At 42.8% G+C, this 18,898-nt stretch overlaps 1 protein-coding gene across 1 annotated transcript; it reads left to right on the top strand.

Annotated features, from left to right (window-relative positions):
* Positions 1-630: 630 nt before the first annotated feature.
* On the top strand, positions 631-18,432 carry LOC139700789 (cuticle protein 19-like). Its single transcript, XM_071599211.1, has 3 exons — positions 631-739; positions 12,046-12,168; positions 16,485-18,432. The coding sequence occupies exons 1-3, from the start codon at positions 722-724 to the stop codon at positions 16,800-16,802; spliced, it is 459 nt and encodes a 152-aa protein (XP_071455312.1). The 5' UTR covers positions 631-721; the 3' UTR covers positions 16,803-18,432.
* The last annotated feature ends 466 nt before the right edge of the window (positions 18,433-18,898 follow it).

Raw genomic sequence — 18,898 nt, 5'->3', positions numbered from 1 at the left:
ATACAGTACAAAACAATATTGTAATACGTATATAATACGATATACAATAAGTAAACTGCAATAAATACATGTGAAAATACAGACTTACGGTATAATGGATTGCGACGAGTTGAAATTCCTTCGGTGGAGTTGAGGGAGAGAGAAGGGAAGGCCGATGCGAACGCCAGCAGCCAGGGATCGGGCGGATCACGTAAGGTTTTTCCGCTCCTGAATTATTCCCGTTTCACGTGGGCATGCGGGCACTTTGACCATCTTGCCTTCCGCTTCTGGGGAGGGAATGCTCTTCGGGAGGAAGGGAACTCGATCTCCCAAAAATCATAATGATCATGCGGGGGGTAGAGAGAGAGAGAGAGACGGAGCGAGAGCCAGGGATGCAGGGCTCCTTCCACGCGAGCGGGTGACCTTGGCTCACTCTTTCTTTCCGTGAAGACTGCTTCCTTCTCCCCAACCCACTCTCTCCCTGTCACCCTCGCCATATACCGCACTAACCTCTTTTTCTATCCACGCGAAGGGCTGCTATTCGTCTCGCGGAGTTCCCGGAGGGGTGGTTGGGGGGAGGGTGGGGGGTCGAGGGACCGCGGAATATAAGTATTGAGCTGCACTCTTGTCATTCACATCCCAAGAGCTCTCAGGCAACCACGCAGGAATCTCCCCCGCTGAGGAATCGCTCCCCGCAGTGACCAAGCGACAAGCAACACCGTGCCCAGACTCGTCCAGTGAAATGGCTGCCGCCTTCCAGGTGAGCTAGTGGGCGCAAACCAGTTGGGTTTTTCCTTTGGAGGGATAGCCAGGGTTTCTTCCCCTGTGGTGCCTTGAATCGTCCCCACTCTCCTCGGACATTCGATGGCTAAACTCTGCGCGCTTTCTTTGGGAATGTAGCTCGGCTTCCGTCCTCTTTCCTGCAGCTACCATTTTATCTCATTTCTTCGTTCCATAGCGAGATTTGTTCTCAAATTTCTATCACTATTCAATTAGATTGTGGGTCAGTTTTCTAAGGAATTTAGGAAGATATGCAGACGTTATTGTTGTATTATCATGTAAAGTTTCAGCGAATTTGTATTTTGATTTCATGATAAAAAGAAGTAGATAAAATATTTAGCAAACCTAATACTGAAATAAAACACATATGTTTTCAACAATTCCAACATATTGAAGGCTCTGATAGTTGTACGCCATCACTAATCGGATCTCAAGCTATTTTTATCGTTTTAACTATCATAGTTTCCCCTTAGTTAATAGAATGATAATTTTGGTTGAATTTTAATCAAATATCGTACATATTGGGCATGCCCTTCCTCATAGACTTCAACCTTGACCTGTTGACATACGAGGTCGGTAGAAAAAGTATCACGACTTTTGTGTTTTTTCAAATATTATTTATTTATTCATGAATATTTATTTTTCCCCTTCAAAGTATTCCCAATCAGATATTATACATTAATGCCAACGTTTTTTTCCAATCCTCGAAGCACTTCGAAAAATCATTTTTGTGATCTTGTTCAGCTCCTCCTTCGATGCAGTTTTTATCTCGTTAATTGTAACTTAGCGTCGTCCTTTCATGGGCCTCTTCAGTTTCGGGAACAATAAAAAGTCACTGGGGGCCAGATCTGGGGAATACGGTGGCTGCGGCATTATTGGTGTGTTGTTTTTGGCCACAATTGCGCGTACAAGTAACGATGTGTGAACAGGGGTGTTGTCATGGTGCAAAAACCATTTTTGTTCTACCACAAATCCGGGCGTTTGTGGCGGATCGCCTCGCGCAAATTGCGCATAACTTGCAGGTGATATTCCTTATTTACCGTTCTACCCTGCGGCAAGAGCTCATGATACACCACGCCCCTGCAATCGAAGAAAACTGTAAGCAAAACTTTCAATTTCGGCGACCCGTGTCATGCCCAAATCATTGGTAAATATCGAATGGCACGAGCCAATCGATATTTTTAGGTCCTCAGCAACTTCTCTAACGGTCAGTACTATTTTATTTACTTCATCAATGTTTTCAACTATTTTTGGCTTGCTCGGAAGTCCGGCACGCTTTTCGTCGTTCACATCTTCTCGGCCCTCTGAGAACATTTTGTACCACCGATAAACGTGGCTTCGGTCCAAGGTAGCTTCCCCATATGCCACCGTCAACATTCCGAATGCGTTTGCGCACTTAATTTCGTGTTTCACACAAAATTTGATACTGATTCTCTGATCCATTTTTTGGGACAGGCAAAAGTCGAAGACAAGCCAGAACACGTCCAAGCAAAACACCTGTCAACAATTAACTGAACGTTCAAAATGGCCGAAATTTTCGAAATAAGTGAGAGACATAAGCACCAACAAAGCGCCAAAAAAAATCGAAAATCAAATATACGTAACTCGCGAAAATTCAAAATTCGCGACACTTTTTGAACAGACCTCGTATATTGAAAAACAGATATGGAATATGATTTTTGTACGGCGCGAAAACATGGTCATTGAAGTAATATGATAGGCGTGGATTGGAGACTTGAAATTGGAGTGTAGAAAACAAAATTAAAAGATAAAATAGATGGAAAGGAATGCTGGTAGTCGGATGAAATTCAAAGGGGCTGAAGAGTGAATGCAGAGCATTTATGAAAGGCGATGGGAGGTTATCGACTGAGATAGAGGGTAGAACGCTAAACAAGCGAGGAAGGGGTGAAAATAGGACGTTGGACGGAATGGAAGGAATTGGGCGAACCGAGGGATGTCTGGTTGTGCCTTACCAAAAGTGTAACGAGAATCTCTCTGTAATCATCCAAAACCGTTAGACCACCAATAATAATAAAAACTGTTTGTTTAGAAAAATAAAGGGCCTCTTTAGACATATCACAAGTTTAAGTACCATATCCTTAGCACTAAGTTGTTTAATGTAGTTATTTTTTAATCGAGCTTCTAGTAGACATAAAATAATTTAAATTTTGAGGCATATAAATACGTAGTATTAAACGGAAATCGTAGAATTAAAATCACAAATCAGAGATTTGATATTACGTTCGTTCTACAAATGCATCGTTCGTTGATGTCTCCGAAGTAAAAAATGTTTTAAGCGTCTGTCGAAGAGTGATGAATTAGTCTGTGTTTCGTATGTGAAAGGAAAATCATTTTCACGAGGTTTATACCCTAAGTGACGATATCACTTCGAAGGATGATCGATCATTAAGTAACGAATGCCGTTTATGGCATTCCATGAATAATATCAGCCTCATATGTGTGTCTGTTACTTTATCGTTTATATTTACGAAATTTAAAAAATAATCGAAGAAAATGATGCAATTATATTATAGCATTCAGAACTATTTCTTGGCCAAAACTGTACGCTACTCCTTTGCAATTAATCAATGGAGATAAGGGTTCTTATCTATCTACATGGTTCATTTAGATTTTCGCCATGAGACATCCCACATCTGCCGATTGCTCATCCAACATTTCAGCAGACCTCTTACGGTCGATTTTTGAACCAGTTTAACATTAGGAATAAATTAATCCATCGCCTCATTGTAAACTGCAATGCTGCTTGAAATTAGACACCGATACTTAGCCCGTTTCGGTAATTTGTAATCTCTGATTTTTCCACACGCTATGGCCCTAGATTATTTTATGCAATTGGCATGTTATTATGCCTATATATATATATATATATATATATGTATATATTAGTCGTATAATATATTAACGGTTAATACATAGATAATATGCAAGGTAGCTTAAGCCGTACTACTTTCTACTTTCACTAGAAAACATTCTTATGTTTTCAAATAAAAATATTTTTTGTATAATTATCAATGAAAGTAATAGTTAAAACTAGTAATATTTTTCGTTTTAAATATAAAAAACATAGATTAATTTCAACTGTCGCACCATAATTTAGTCTGAACAGTTCATAAATATCTACTTTATTAACGAACTAACCGTAAAATCATTAGTCAACCAGATATTACCTTATTTTTTTATTGATTTTCCAGATGTAATCTATTTTTAGTATTTATTTATTCCACTACTTGACGAAAAAATCATCATCTTCATGATGAACGACAAAAATTCTTTTGTTCAAAAAGTTATTAATGAACACTATTTAGTAGTACGTAATAATCCCAAATCATAATTTTAGAATTATAATTATATAATCTTTCCCATTTGTTGGCAATGTGTCGCTGGGTTGATGTCTTTGAGTTTTTTCCTGTTCCTATTTTTGCCATTTCAACAGTCCTCATCGCAGTTTTATTTCACGAAGGCATTAATCTGGTTGAACTATTTTATCATTTGATTTAATTTTTTCAGTTTTGGCGTCGACTGCCATTTTTTCAAGCGCTTCTCTCATTCATATCATAACCTTAAATCTCCTGCGTCGTTATAATTCCCTTCTATTCTTCACCTACATCTTCATGGCACCTCTAAAGCTACCGCAAGGGCCTGTGGCGAGGGGTGCTAGGTCAGCAGCCACGCATGCAAAAACACAACCATGGCACATCTACACAAATGTCAGTTCGACCATGTACTCGAACAAAGTTCATCACCATGAATGAAGGTACTTACATGCAAGAATATTCAATTAATTGTATTTTGATCTCTAATGGCACGTGGAAAAAACGACGTTTTAAATTCATCCATGCCACTATCTATCTCCCTAATTTCACGATGTGATCTGATCTTCCTTAGTATTTTGGCGCCTGTGAGGTATCTGCCTCAAATAGTAATAGTTTTAGGGGAGTCGACCGACAGCTAAGGTCATGCTTCATTATGGATGGTTGGGAAAGGAGGAGAGAAACCCGGCATCAGCCTAGTCTTATCGAAAGTCGCCTAGGGGTCCGCAGTTTAACGTCCCATCCGACGGACGTCGTACTCACTCAAAGTGCTCTCCACAAAGCACGTCAAGTAGGGATCGGGAAACCACTAAAAATATCTGACGCCTTCCGAGTTCGAACCCGGGCCCTCTTGGGGGAAGGCCGGCACGTTAGCCACCGCACCATCACCATCCCCCTACCTTAAATGTACACAGTAAATCTAACCTGCATTTCATCCTTCGGTCCAGTAGTGGATTTCATCTTGATTCATCCAATAGTGTCGTGATGTTGTACATGACATATTTTCACAAACTTAGCTGCTCTATGTTGCACTCCATCCGATTCCAAAGCTAAGCCTAACACGTGAGGAGCCTATGCACCCGCAGCGTACTCTACGTGGGGCCTAACTTATTATTAAGTCGCTTGGAGCCCCGTGCTAAAAGACTTGTCTGTAAGCGAAGGGTAAGCATCGTTTGCGGCAAAGATAAGAGTGAATACTCCAAGCATTCCTGCACTGCGGCATGTTTGGTGAGGCTCGCATTTCAAACTTCACGGCATCCTCCTTGGACGTGAAATCCCACGAAATGAATTGCAAGAATGCGGAGAGGTACACTTTGGCGGTCGGACTACCGTGTCCCTTTCCCGCCTCCTCCTCTCCTGCCACGCCCCTCAGCCTCCCTCCCCGCGTCTCCTCCCGCACCCCTCCTTTCCCAGGCCCCCTCTCGCCTCATCCTAATTCGGCCCGCCCGTCGAGGCCGCCGTCACGGGTAAACGCGTTCGTCCCCCCTTCCTCTCAATACGACTGGCCGCGTAACACTTCCGATTTCATCACGCATCGGTTCGTATGGGGAGGAGTCCGTCACCTCTGGAGATGTTAAGTAATTCAGCGGGAGAGTAATCTGATCACTTCACTTTCCTCTCTCGTCCGATGGGACGACGCACTGCCGTCCAAGGTGAATGCGGGCGTCCTGCCTTCCTCTTCAGATCAGGGCGGGGTACACATGTCCCACTAGGCGAGCGCAAATGGGATGAAAACGCAAAATTGGGCTTAAATCGCGGAGATATTGAAAAATTTGTGAAATCCAGTTATTTAATGGTTTTCATTTTCGTCCCAATATTATATATATATATATATATATATATATATATATATATATATATATATATATATATATATATATATATATATATATATATATATATATATATATAATATTGGGTCGGCTCAATAGAACACAAATAAAATAGTATATACATAAAGCATATGCATATATATATAATATATATATGAGTATATATATATATATCCAGTACTAAGCCCGACGGCACGTGAAATTCACTCATCAGGGGGCAGGGGTTCCATGGCTGTGCCTGCTATGGTTTCACAGGAAGATCTGATCCTCGAAAAACCGTATAGCTTGGGTGGAGCTGCAGGTGCCCAGAGAGGCACCTGCGGCTATATATATACATACATATATATATAGCCGCATATACATATATATATATATCCAGTACTAAGCTATGCTATAAGCTAGAACAGTACTATATATATATATATATATATATATATATATATATATATATATATATATATATATATATATATATATATATATAGGAAAAGGGATAGGAACACACATAAAGGACGAACACAATAGAGGTGGGGAAGGCGGAATCGAACGGATCACAAGAGTAAAAATATTTCCTTGACCGGGACTCGAACCACGGATCTTTCCACTTGTCGGGCGGATGCTCTTAAACACTTGAGCTATGATATAAATTATTTTATTCGGTTCAGAATATTACAGAGTTTCTTAGCATTATGCATAATATCAGGTCACAGATTATGGGTACATCATGTTTTTCTTTAGTATAAGTGTATACATGGATACATATATGATACATATACCACATACATATCCACTTGTACATACATACGCACACATGCATATCCACATGCACATACATAAGCATATGCATACAGACGCATACTCGTGAATTTGACCATTAACATTTAGAAAGAAAAAAAAGAAAGGAAGACAAGGTCCACAGATATTAGGAGGGAGATTTTAGCTAGCAATGGAAAATTATGTATTGTAAGAAATTATCAACGGCAGGGTTGAAATTATCGATTCAATCAGTCATTCAGCAAAAAAAAAACTCTTCAACGATGGACGAAGTGTGTCCGGCACCGGGTGGCTACCGGACATCACTTCCCAGAGTTCTGATCGTGGCTAGCGTCGCTCCGGTCGCGACTCGACCCCGGGCGACGAGTGCTTCGCCGTTTCCCGGGACGCCTCGTCCAACGGGTCGACGAGCGAGGACGCGGCATTTCGCCGCATCCCTCCCCCCCGGCCTCGTCCGAAGAGGAAGAGCCAGCCGTGGTCTCCACGTAGAGCGGGTAACTCGGCAGCGTTCTACAGGGGGCCTTCTTCGAAGGAGCACCGCTGGGGGCCGCCAAGGGGCAGGACGCACCCTCGGGGAGGGTCGGAGTGGCGGACTGGGGCTCATCTGCGGAAGGGTTGTGGTCGGGAAAAATCAGGGGAGATAGTTGCTTGTGGTCCGTATCTTGAGACGCGCTGGGAAGATCGTCGACACATTGACTGTCCTTAATGGGGAAAGAAGATGGGGTATGTGGGATTTTTGACTTGGGGAAACTTGTATGCGGGTCGACTTCCGGGGTCGGTGACGCTTCCTTTACAGTCAATGATAAAGGGGTCGAGGGATGAGCTGTTGGGGACTGGAAAACATCGCAATCAGATGCATCCTCCTCACCTGTCACCAGAGGTTCTTGGGGTGTTTGAAACCCGTGATGCAAGGATTGCGTAGCGAGGGCGTCGATGGCGAGAGCGGGGGGAGGGGGGGCGAAAGACCATCCCTCCTCATTTGACGAGCTCACGGAGACGGGGGCTGGAGGTCGTGTGATATTAGGCGAGGTGGTAGGTATGTGAACCATTTGTAGAACGGTATTCGAGACCAGGAGTTTGGGTTTGTCTGTCCTCTTCTTTTTCGGTTCCCTTTCCTCCGTTGACGATTTTCGCTCCCGCTGACATTTCCCTCCAATTGAAGGGAGATGCGGGGGACCAACGGGAGCAGCCGGGACCGCACCCTCGATGAGTAGAAGCGACCGCGCTCTCTCCTCCACAGCCACTTCGGGCTGATCCATCTCCACGGCGGCGTTAGGGTTGGAGGGCATCATCATTGCCTCCACATAGCTCTTACCTCCCTGGTTCCGAGGGCAGGTCTTGCGCTCGTGGCCTTCTTGATTACAGCGGGCGCAAGTGCGGCGCTGACCCTCATAGATGATGATGGCCCGGTTGCCGCCGATGTGGAGGTACGAGGGGATATTTCTCTCGACCGTCATCCGCACAACCCTGGTGCCAGTAAGCACCCGCGCCATATTTTCTCCCTCCCACCTGTTCTCCCACGAGCGATGTATTTTACCAAAGCGTTGGAGCTCGCCTGTTATGTCTTCCAATGGGGTCTCCACGGGGAGACAAAGAACCCTGACATTACACGGGCTGCCGGAAGTCTCGTCAATTGTTATTGTCGTCCTCTTGGTCACTTAAAGACGGAAACGGTAGTTTCCGCGGAGTATTGTCTAAAATCCTAGTCATTGTAGCTTCGGTTGCCAACTTCAGGAATATCAAATGGCGATTGTATCCTAATTGGATCGCCACTATCTCTTCGGGTGTGAGGCCCAGCGACTCTAACGTGAAGAGGTGGACCTCCAACGGGGTAGGGGGCTTCGCCTTCTCGTCAACTTGCAAGGCGAGCGTGTTTAAACGGCGCACAGCCATTTGAAGAAATCAAATTCAGCACACTAGCATGAAGAAGGAAAGCGCAACAAAAAAAAACGAGCACTTTAAAGGGAAATAAAACACTCACGAACGCTCCCTCCCCGCCACACGCACCCGGCGGTAGCAAACAAAAGGAGCCTAAGCTCTACACCAGGCGTCAAGGTCAGTCTTGATCCACTAAACAAAACAAAAGTACGGCCTTCCCGGCGGAAGAAGTCGAGAGTCAAACTGCGCGCTTCTTGATGAATAGGCGGTCAACCGCCGCTCGAAACAAAACACGATCGGAACCTCGATTTCCGAGAGAGTCCGGCAGTGCCGCTCTCCAAACCCCGGCGACCGAAGCCTCGGACGCCGGCGATTTTAGACACTCGGTGAACACAGGCACGTCCTGCTATCAAGGCAGCTATCGAGGAAACGTACTTTACCCTGAGATCCGTGGGTTTAATATGTCGCCAAGCGCCCCGATTCTTTAGCCAAGAGATGGCGTCAGGGGACTCTTTCACCCACCAAAGGAGAAAATAGACACACACACAAGAGGAAAGGACAGTGGGTTAGAATTCATACAACATCATACAGGAAAGGAACAGTGCGTTCCGTGGCACGCATAGCCAGAAGAAAGAGATGAGCCACATTGGCCAAATACACATTCAAACACGAAATCCCGCCAAACGGCGAATAAAGACTCATATATACAGAAACAGATATAAGGAAAAGGGATAGGAACACACATAAAGGGCGAACACAATAGAGGTGGGGAAGGCGGAATCGAACGGATCACAAGAGTAAAAATGTTTCCTTGACCGGGACTCGAACCACACATATATATATATATATATATATATATATATATATATATATATATATATATATATATATATGTATATACATAGACCATGAACACAGTGTCATACCGAAGCAGCGATTTTTTGTAAGAGTTAACGCCCAACCATTATGAGTACTAGCTGGCTGGCTCAACCCGAAGGTCGGTTTGATAGGTTTAATGGTAGAGTTCTAGAGGAAACTTGGCCAACAATTACAATGGTGATGGTGAAATAAAGAGTGGATATAGTTCTTACGGCAGAATCGCAATGAGTAAATGCTCTGGTTAGATTCTGATTCAACGGATATGATATGCGAGCGGTAGGCGCGTCATTTTGCAACTCGAGACATTCAAGGATCAACGCATTCCCCTTCGCTGATTGTGTCAATTGAAAATCTAAACAATTGAAACGAAATCATCACAAGTATGGATCGCAAAATGAAACACTCCCTAATCATAAATTCAAACACGCGCGACACTAAGCATTGTTTCATCTCCTGGTGTCACGTCGTAGGTTGGCCTTCGTTAAGAAGAGGGATTCCTTTCCTTCCTTGGCTCTTCAGTGTGAGGCATCCGCTTTTTTCACTTTCACTTTGTTTATTCCACATGTAAAAATTGTCAACAGTCTCTGAATGAAGCTTCATGTATGTTTTCAATGCACTCAATGAATGCTTATGCTGTAACTAATTTGATTATAATATGATAATATCGATAATTCTTTGTTTTGCGCCACAGATTTCGGAGCTGTTTCTGTTGAAGCTAATATTGGTGAAGTGAAGTGATAAATGTAGGGTATAATTTGATTCGGGTGTCTTAATGAGGTGGGAAATATGAACTGAATTTTGTTGTAATTCTCCGCTTTATATCATATCAGAGAGCCTTAGTTTCCAAGCAACATTTTTATCATTTCCAATTATTAGTAATACACCCGATCGATATCCTTATAATTTCACTGCTATTAGCTTAAAACTGCATCTCAGTTTGTTCACAGAATTCCAGCAGGTACCAGATATTCTATTTTGTATACATGTGGTGCAGAAAAGGAGGCAGGAAAAATGGATGAAGTGCGTATTGATTAGCAGAGGGATGTTGAAGACCGTGATGGAGGGGAAAATGTTGAGCAGAGTAAGAGGCAGGAAGGAACAGGATAGGGATGTTGGACGGGATGAAGGGAGGAAGGAAGTACACATAGACGAAGAGGAACTTGCTGTGGAGTAGGATGCTGGGTTACCTTTTGTTAAGAGAAGCAAAATATTTATTTGGTAGTTGTGTCCATCCAAAATCTATCTTAAAGGGTAGATTACCTAAAAATAATAAAATAATATTGTGAGAAGGAAAGTATTAGCAGCGGTCAATCTAGCTTGATATATTCACCAATTCAACAGAATATGAAACATGGAATACCCACCTTGACCAAGTTGTAAATCCTATTTATATGCTTTTGCAACGATTCGATGGTTCTTTAAGTTCAAAATGAAATCATTGGGGCAATGTCCTGACAAAATCGCATTTACTTCAGATGCTTTTCTTCCTGAGAATGGAGCATAAAAACACCCAATCGCTCAATTCGAAAGCGACTAAAATTGTTTATCCGGCTGACTTTGGTTTAGTTTGTAATGTGTATCCCCTCCACATTAAGAGAAGATTCCCTTCCAACGAAGAGAAAAAACCAAAAATCTTTGGAGCATGTACCCATGCAGTGGGCAATGTAATGTTTCCATTTCCGGTGGCACTATTAAATCAAAATATGCGATTTTTTTTTCTCACTTTTTTGGAAAATGCCTACATTAAATTCAGTTCACTATCGTCCGGATGGGAGTTTGAAATGTTTGACCATTATGAAGGAAGGTTTACACCGACTCGGAATGGCACCCTCCTCGAATTTCTCTCCGAACTCGAAAACTAGCTTGCCTGAGTTACTTCCTTAAATGAGTCATCCGTCCTGGAGTTACACAACCTACCGTAGCTATCGACCACAGCTATCGACCTCGTTTGATTTTGGTGGGTAATTTAGGGTGAGGGGTCGCGGTAGTCCAGGGGTAGAGCGTTGGACTCCTGACCAGAGGGCTCGAGTTCCTGTTCCGGGCCAGCCTCTCTGGGCACCTGCAGCTCCACCCAAGCTATGTGATTTTTCGTGTTCCAAATCTTCCTGGGAAACCACAACCGGCAAAGGGAAAGGAACTGCCCCTCTACCCTAATGTGTGAATTTCACACGCCATTACAGCTTAGTACTGGGTGAATTCTACCATCACCTACCAAACCGAACTTTGGGCTGATGGCTGTGTTTATGATTTATTTAGGGTGAGGTCAAAGCCAAACTCAAACGGAGCCCAATATGATATAATTAATCCGCGCATTCAGACCAATGGCGTCAAGTTCCTTTCCCCGCGCCACCTGAAGTTCTCCACGAAGCTGTAGTGTCCATAAAAATCCTCGATTTTTGGGTGGTATCGTTAAAATGTGTCACTCGGGATTTGAACCCATGACTATGAGGGTAGTAATCTGCTCATAAATCTATCCACGCGTCTCTCAAAATTACATTTATTTTGGGTAATTCCGCGGTACGAATGAACTGCTTTTGGGCCACCATCCGGTCCGACATTTCTCACCCGTTCTCGTTGCAATTTCCCGACAGTTCCTCATCTTCGCCGCAGCCCTGGTGGCCGTCGCACACGCCGGCATCTACGACAGCCCCGCCTTTGCCGCACCCTACGCCTACGCCGCCCCAGCAATCAAGGCACACGCCGTTGACTACTACGTGAGTATGCCCCGCGTCGCAGCCGGAAGCAAACTCCCACCCCCCCAAATCCCTTTCAAACGCAGTGCTCATCCAATCTAAAACACATTAAGACGCTCAGATCAATAAATTTACTCCTCATTGGTCCTCTTCCGCTCAAGCAAATACTTGACGCAGCAGTGACACAACCGCGAGAATCTGTAACCAATATATACGTATGTACGTCTTATTAATGGAGAACCAGGCCTAATTCCAGGGCATAAGCAAAGAGGCAGTCCAGATAATGTATTGCTCTTGTGAGTAAACACGAAATCCCGCCAAACGGCGATTAAATACTCATATATACAGAAACAGATATAAGGAAAAGGGATAGGAACACACATAAAGGACGAACACAATAGAGATGGGGAAGGCGGAATCGAACGGATCACAAGAGTAAAAATATTTCCTTGACCGGGACTCGAACCTCGGATCTTTCCAGTTGCCGGGCTGATGCTCTTAACCACTTGAGCTATCGAGGAAACGTAATTTACCCTGAGATCCGTGGGTCTAATATGTCGCCAAGCGCCCCGATTCTTTAGCCAAGAGATGGCGTCAGGGGGCTGTTTCACCCACCAAAGGAGAAATAGACAATACACAAGAGGAAAAGGTCAGTGGGTTAGAATTCATACAACATCTTACAGGAAAGGAACAGTGCGTTTCGTGGCACGCATAGCCAGAAGAAAGAGAATGTGTATTTGGCCAATGTGGCTCATCTAAATAATAAAATGCTTAGGAAAATGTGGGAGGGAGAGGCTATATGGGCTGATCCGTTGTATTTATGAGGAGGGAATCTGGCCGGAAGACTGTGAGATCAGTTTTAGTTCCTATTCCGAAAAAGGTAAAGGCCACGTCATGTGAGGACTATAGGACAATTAGTTTGATATCCCACGCAGCTAAAGTTGTTCTCAGGATCATAAACAAAAGGATAGAGAGTAGGGCAAATGATTACTTAGGGGATGATCAGTTTGGGTTTAGGAAGGGGAGAGGTACGCGTGATGCAATTGCAGTAATGAGATTATTAATCGAGAGGAATATAGAACACAACCAGGAGGTATTTGCCTGTTTCGTAAATTTCGAAAAAGCGTTTGATAGAGTAAATTGGGAAAAACTAATGAGTTTATTGCAGAAAATAGGAATAGATTGGAGGGAAAGGAGGCTAATCCGCAACCTGTACATGTCTCAGACTGCTCAGGTGCGGGTGGAAAACGGGGAGTCAGGATGGGCAGTGTTAGGAAGGGGTGTAAGGCAGGGTTGCCCATTATCACCGTTGCTGTTCAACCTGTACGCAGAGGAAATGATCAAAGAGGCATGGGAAGAAGTCGAGGTAGGAATGAAAGTGTGCGGGGAATTCGTAAAATCAGTTAGGTTTGCTGATGACCAAGCTTTAGTTTGTCAGTCAGCCAAGGGGCTGCAAGCATTGCTGAGTGAATTGGAAATTCAGTGCGACAGGTATGGGATGAGAATCAATATTAATAAAACAAAGGTTATGCGATTTTCTAGAAAGAAAAAGGCCAAGCTTAAAATTAAAATAGGAGGGCAAAAACTAGAGCCGGTAGAACAGTTTACGTATCTCGGTAGTGTTTTGGACCAACACGGTCAAAGTAGTAGGGACGTAAGGAGAAGAATTGCGCTAGGCAAAGAGGCTTTCACAAGGAGGAGGGAGTTGATGACAGGGACTTTGAGTAAGGATGTTAAGAAAAGACTCGTAAAAACTTTAATATGGAGCGTAGCTATGTACGGCGCGGAAACGTGGTCATTGAAGCAGGAGGATAGACGTAGATTGGAGGCTTTTGAAATGTGGGTGTGGAGAAGAATGGAGAAGGTAAAATGGACAGAGAAGAAAACAAATGAGGAAGTATTTGTTATGGTGGGCGAAGAGAGGGGTTTGTTGGGAGCAATCCTATGGAGGCAGGAAAAGTGGATGAAGGGGGTGTTGACCGGCAGTGGGATGTTGAAGACTGTGATAGAGGGTAGAATGTTGGGCAAAAGAGGAAAGGGAAGGAACAGGATAGGGATGTTGGACGGGATGAAGGGAGGAAGAAAGTACTCAGAGATGAAGAGGGACCTGATATAGAGTAGGATGATGGATTTTGTGTTTTTTTAGGAGTAATAAAATGTTTGTTTGGTAGTTGTGTCCATCCAAAAACCTACCTTAACCGGTAGATTACCTTAAAAAAAATATATATATATATATAACCACGCGCAGTCCCTACCTTGTAATACCTATTAATGCTGTTAATACGTATTGTGTCGATCTGACTCCTGGGGGATTTCGATTACAAGCATCCTGGTCTCTTATCGTTCTTGGAAAAAATGACATTTTAAACCTGTCAGTCTTGCAATCTATCTCTCTAATCTTATATTCGTGATCTCTCCGACTGTAATACGATGGGGTTCGTATTATGGTTTTGATGTCATCGGAAAAGGACCCATCTTTAAATGTTTTTAATAAGTTTAATCTATATTGTAAACGCCGCTGTGTAAGGGAATCCCAGTCTAAATTTTTCTAGGAAAGTATTTACGCTCCTGCTTTGGTCATAACAATATTTGACTAATCCAGCCCCCTTCCGCTGAACTCGATCTAATTCCGAAATCAAATTTATCTTTTGAGGATCCCATGTACTGGCAGCGTACTCTTGGTGAGGCCTGACTAGGCTAAGAAAACATCGTTCCTTCACTTTTTCGTCACATTTACCCAGCACTCTTTTTACGAATCTCAATTTTTTTAACAACGCTCCCTTCATGTGATCGACCAAATGCGTGATATAAGCCTCCACAACTTTCTCCAACTCTTAGTTTCCCTTAATCCCATCCACCCAGTCTCTCCAATGCATAATTCCACTTACTAGCATCCTCAGAACATGTTATGACCAGGTATGTCACCATTTAAATCGCGAAATAATGAGAAGTAAACCAGCACACCTCATTCCCTGACCAATGCTCATCTTTTTAGGAGCAGCCTTGAATTGAATACTTCCCTCTCGTCCTCCCAAGTGAAAGAAACAAATTCGTGAATTTTCGGCCAGTGTTTTCGATGTTGCCATGACGAAATTTCATTCAAACAGTACATTTTTTACAAGTAGCTCTTTACTTGTGGCTCTACCAAATTCCTCATTTCTTAATTCTCCACCTTACCCAAGGGAATACATTTTTAATATAAACGTCATTAACGGTTTTTTTTATCCCTTTGAATCTCGTTGAGATTTGGAAATAAAATAGACAATTTACCAGCGAATACGTGTCAAAAATGAAGACATGTGACGATTATAGGATATCAAAAAAGAAAATATGATGCATTAGACGTATGGCACATGAAAATATAATGATACCAAGAACAGAAATATCGCACCAAACCATTTTGTTTGGAAAAGAGTTTGAAAAAAACGTTGGTACCTGGCAAGAACTAAACCGATAATAATATGCCATTTTTTTCTTTTATGCGAATTAATAAATTAATTTATAGCTATGCGTAGTACTAATTCCCTTCCAAACGCTTACTGCATTGGGAACATCCCTTGGCGTTACCCTCACTCACGACCTCTCCAGGGTGAAACACATACGGGGATTATGTGGACAAGCTAACAAAAGATTAGGATTTATTAGAAGAGTTCTAGGTAAATGTGACAAAAAGGTCAAAGAGAAATGGTATCTTTCAATGGTTAGGCCTCATGTGGAATGTGCTGCTAATATCTGGGATCCTCACGAGGTTGGATTAATTGCCGAATTAGATCGCGGGCAGCATAGAGGAGCTAGATTTGTAAAAGGTTGTTATGATAGACTTAGTAGCGTGTCCAAAATATTAGAGCAGCTAGGCTGTGAATCACTCACGGAGCAAAAGTTAAATTACAGATTGAAGCTCTTGCATAAATTGGAAGGATGTCTCTTAAGGATTATGTTGAAAATGTATTATTACCCCATCCTACTGCTGATATCATGTCAATAAAATTGGAAAGATAAGGTGTGGATCATATAGATTTAAGACACCATTTTCTCCACGAACGAGAAGTGTTCAGAATAACATTGCCCGACCGTGGTACGGTCATATTCGGGTGATAAATTAGTCTGGTTTGTATTCACCCTCTGCCACACACCCTAGCGGTGGCTTACAGGGTTCGTGAATAAATAAATGAAAATAATAACTATTACACAAAAGGCCCAAGGACGAAACCGCAACAGTTTATTCCTGCATGTCGACAAGATTTTGAGACGTACTTTTCAAATTGCATCGGAGAGTCGAGACGCAAAGCGGCTCGAACCCTTCTTAATGTTAGCCCTTCCCGTTTAATCTCCCGCAGGCCTACCCGAAGTACTCCTACGAATACGGTGTGAACGACCCACACACCGGAGACCACAAGAGCCAATGGGAGACGCGCGACGGTGACATTGTCAAGGGTCAATACAGCCTCGTGGAACCAGACGGCAGTGTCCGCACTGTCGACTATCACGCCGACCCTCACAACGGATTCAACGCCGTGGTGCGCAAGAGTGGGCCGTCGGTGCACGCGGCGCCCGTCAAGGCAGTCAAAGGCCTGGCCGCCGTCGTTCCCTTCCACGACTACTCATCCTTCGGTTACGGCGGCAAACCCGCCTACGGCTACGGCGGACACTTCTAGGGAATGAATGAATGACCAGTCGCTCCAGTGTCGCCGAAGCCTAGCTCACCCACACCCATCCCGGAAAAAATCATCGATGAAAGAAGAGAAGCAGGAAGCTGAAATGAGGCTAGCTATCCCTTCTGGTGGAAGATAGATGAATGTTATTGTTATAACGGACGAGGAGACGGTGACCTAACAATAGTTTCATGGGGGGTGGGGGTCCTCCTCAATGGAAAGTGCTGAGTTCACGAAATTGGACGAAACGCAATACGGAAGGGAGTGGTCGGGCATTAAAAGTTCAACGTGAGGCGTGCAAGAATTTTGTTGTTTTTGCTGCCAAAGTTAGGAAAAGATTTCTCATAATATTTCATTTTTCTCTTCCAACACTTGGGTTTCAAATGTGTCAATTGGATTAGAAGTTTGGACTCGACAGGGGTTGAAAACGTGAATCATCGCTCACGACTTCGATTTATAACTGCCAAGGGCGGTCCACCTCATTAACTTATCTTTTCTTGCATGTTTGGAGAATTCGCATCGCGATAATACTGCCATTTCTCCCACACACACACACACACATTCACAAATGTATTCACACCGAATCGATGCATTTCCGCGCACAGATGTAAACAATATCGCCATATTATCAACTTACATATCTCCTCCATCTTCATAGTCCTAACCAAAAGAATAAGTAATAATAGTTTGGGTTTCCATTTCTGAAACCACCAGGAGGATGCGTAGGGAACACAAAGACCAGTGGTTATTCCTCTTTCCCTGCCTTCACAATTTTAAAAATATCTTTTGATCCTTTGCCATGGATGGCATTGAGCATGCAAAATGTTGGGTTCAATCGAAAGGTGTAAGTCAGGAATATAGTGCCGTTAGCTTATATTAGTGTATATTTCATGGAAATTTAATGTCATATTAATTTAGTATACTTCATCTAACGAAATCATCAAGACGATTGCATCCGTTTCAAATCCAAATTCAATCGCAGGAATTATGGAGGCGCTGACGGAAATTCTCAATTATTTCTGCTATATGTCTTCAGAAGCTTCTTTTAACCATCTGGTCCATTTGTCATCAGCAGTTCCACTTTCGGTTTCAATTAATGAATCGATAATTTCCATCCACTTTGTAAAAAAGGATTCATAATTAATGCAATAACAAATTACACAGGATAGATAAACTGTTTTAACCGAATGGCCATCCCCGGAAGGACTTGCATGTTCCCCAAACAAATGGCTGAATGCACATTCCCGGGAGCAGTCAATGGGTTCAATTTCTTACTTAAATCAGTGCCGTGTGACTTTGCATTTAGCGTCTCCAGTGCACTGTCATACCCATTTCCATTAACACTGCCTCCCTAAACAGTATTTCACAACGTCTCTGCGCTTCCTTATTCCACATGCTGTGTCCAGTCACGTTTGGCGTGCCCGAGGCTTTTTCCTGAAGGGAGACTGCAGCCGAACCCAACCTTTAATAGCCAATGTCATCTTGTTTGAACTCTAAACCATTGAAATTGTGCGGGGTGCCAGGGAATCGCAGTGTGATCTTTGTGTACCGCTGTAAATATGTCTATGTATCGTCGTATTATTCTTATTCCATGTGATATTTTTTCTTGTTTAATAAATACTTGTATGTGACATATTAAGTGATTTTTTGATCTCATTATTTTGATGTGAATAATGCACATTCAGTGGATCTTCGGCATGAATGACAAATAAGCCGCGGAAATTACTAACTTCTAATTTGGAAGTTATTGTCAACGGTCACCATTATGTTGCTTTACACTTTTCGAACCTCGTCCACACATTTTTATACGATCATCGAATGATCAGAAGCTTGAAAATTAATTATTAAGCGTTTGATCTGTTCGTATAACAGCATAAGTATTGTTCCTGATTGTTATCGTGACACTGTCAAATCAATGGAATAAAGCTTCATCGGATATGAACATCATAGTCAAGCTTTCCAGTGAATGATGGTGAAAAAATAATGAATTTTAAATTAATGATTTATGTTTAAATTTTCCTTCTATCTGATTCTACCTGCCAGGTTCACTACACCGTATTTATCTTAATTTTTAGCCGAACAAGGGTTTAAAACAAATT

Source organism: Hetaerina americana, unplaced genomic scaffold (assembly GCF_022747635.1).
Source record: "Hetaerina americana unplaced genomic scaffold, ioHetAmer1.1.p SCAF_11, whole genome shotgun sequence".
Lineage (NCBI taxonomy): Eukaryota > Metazoa > Arthropoda > Insecta > Odonata > Calopterygidae > Hetaerina > Hetaerina americana.
The sequence above is the reverse complement of the archived record's forward strand: the minus strand, read 5'-3'. Positions and strand labels throughout refer to the sequence as shown.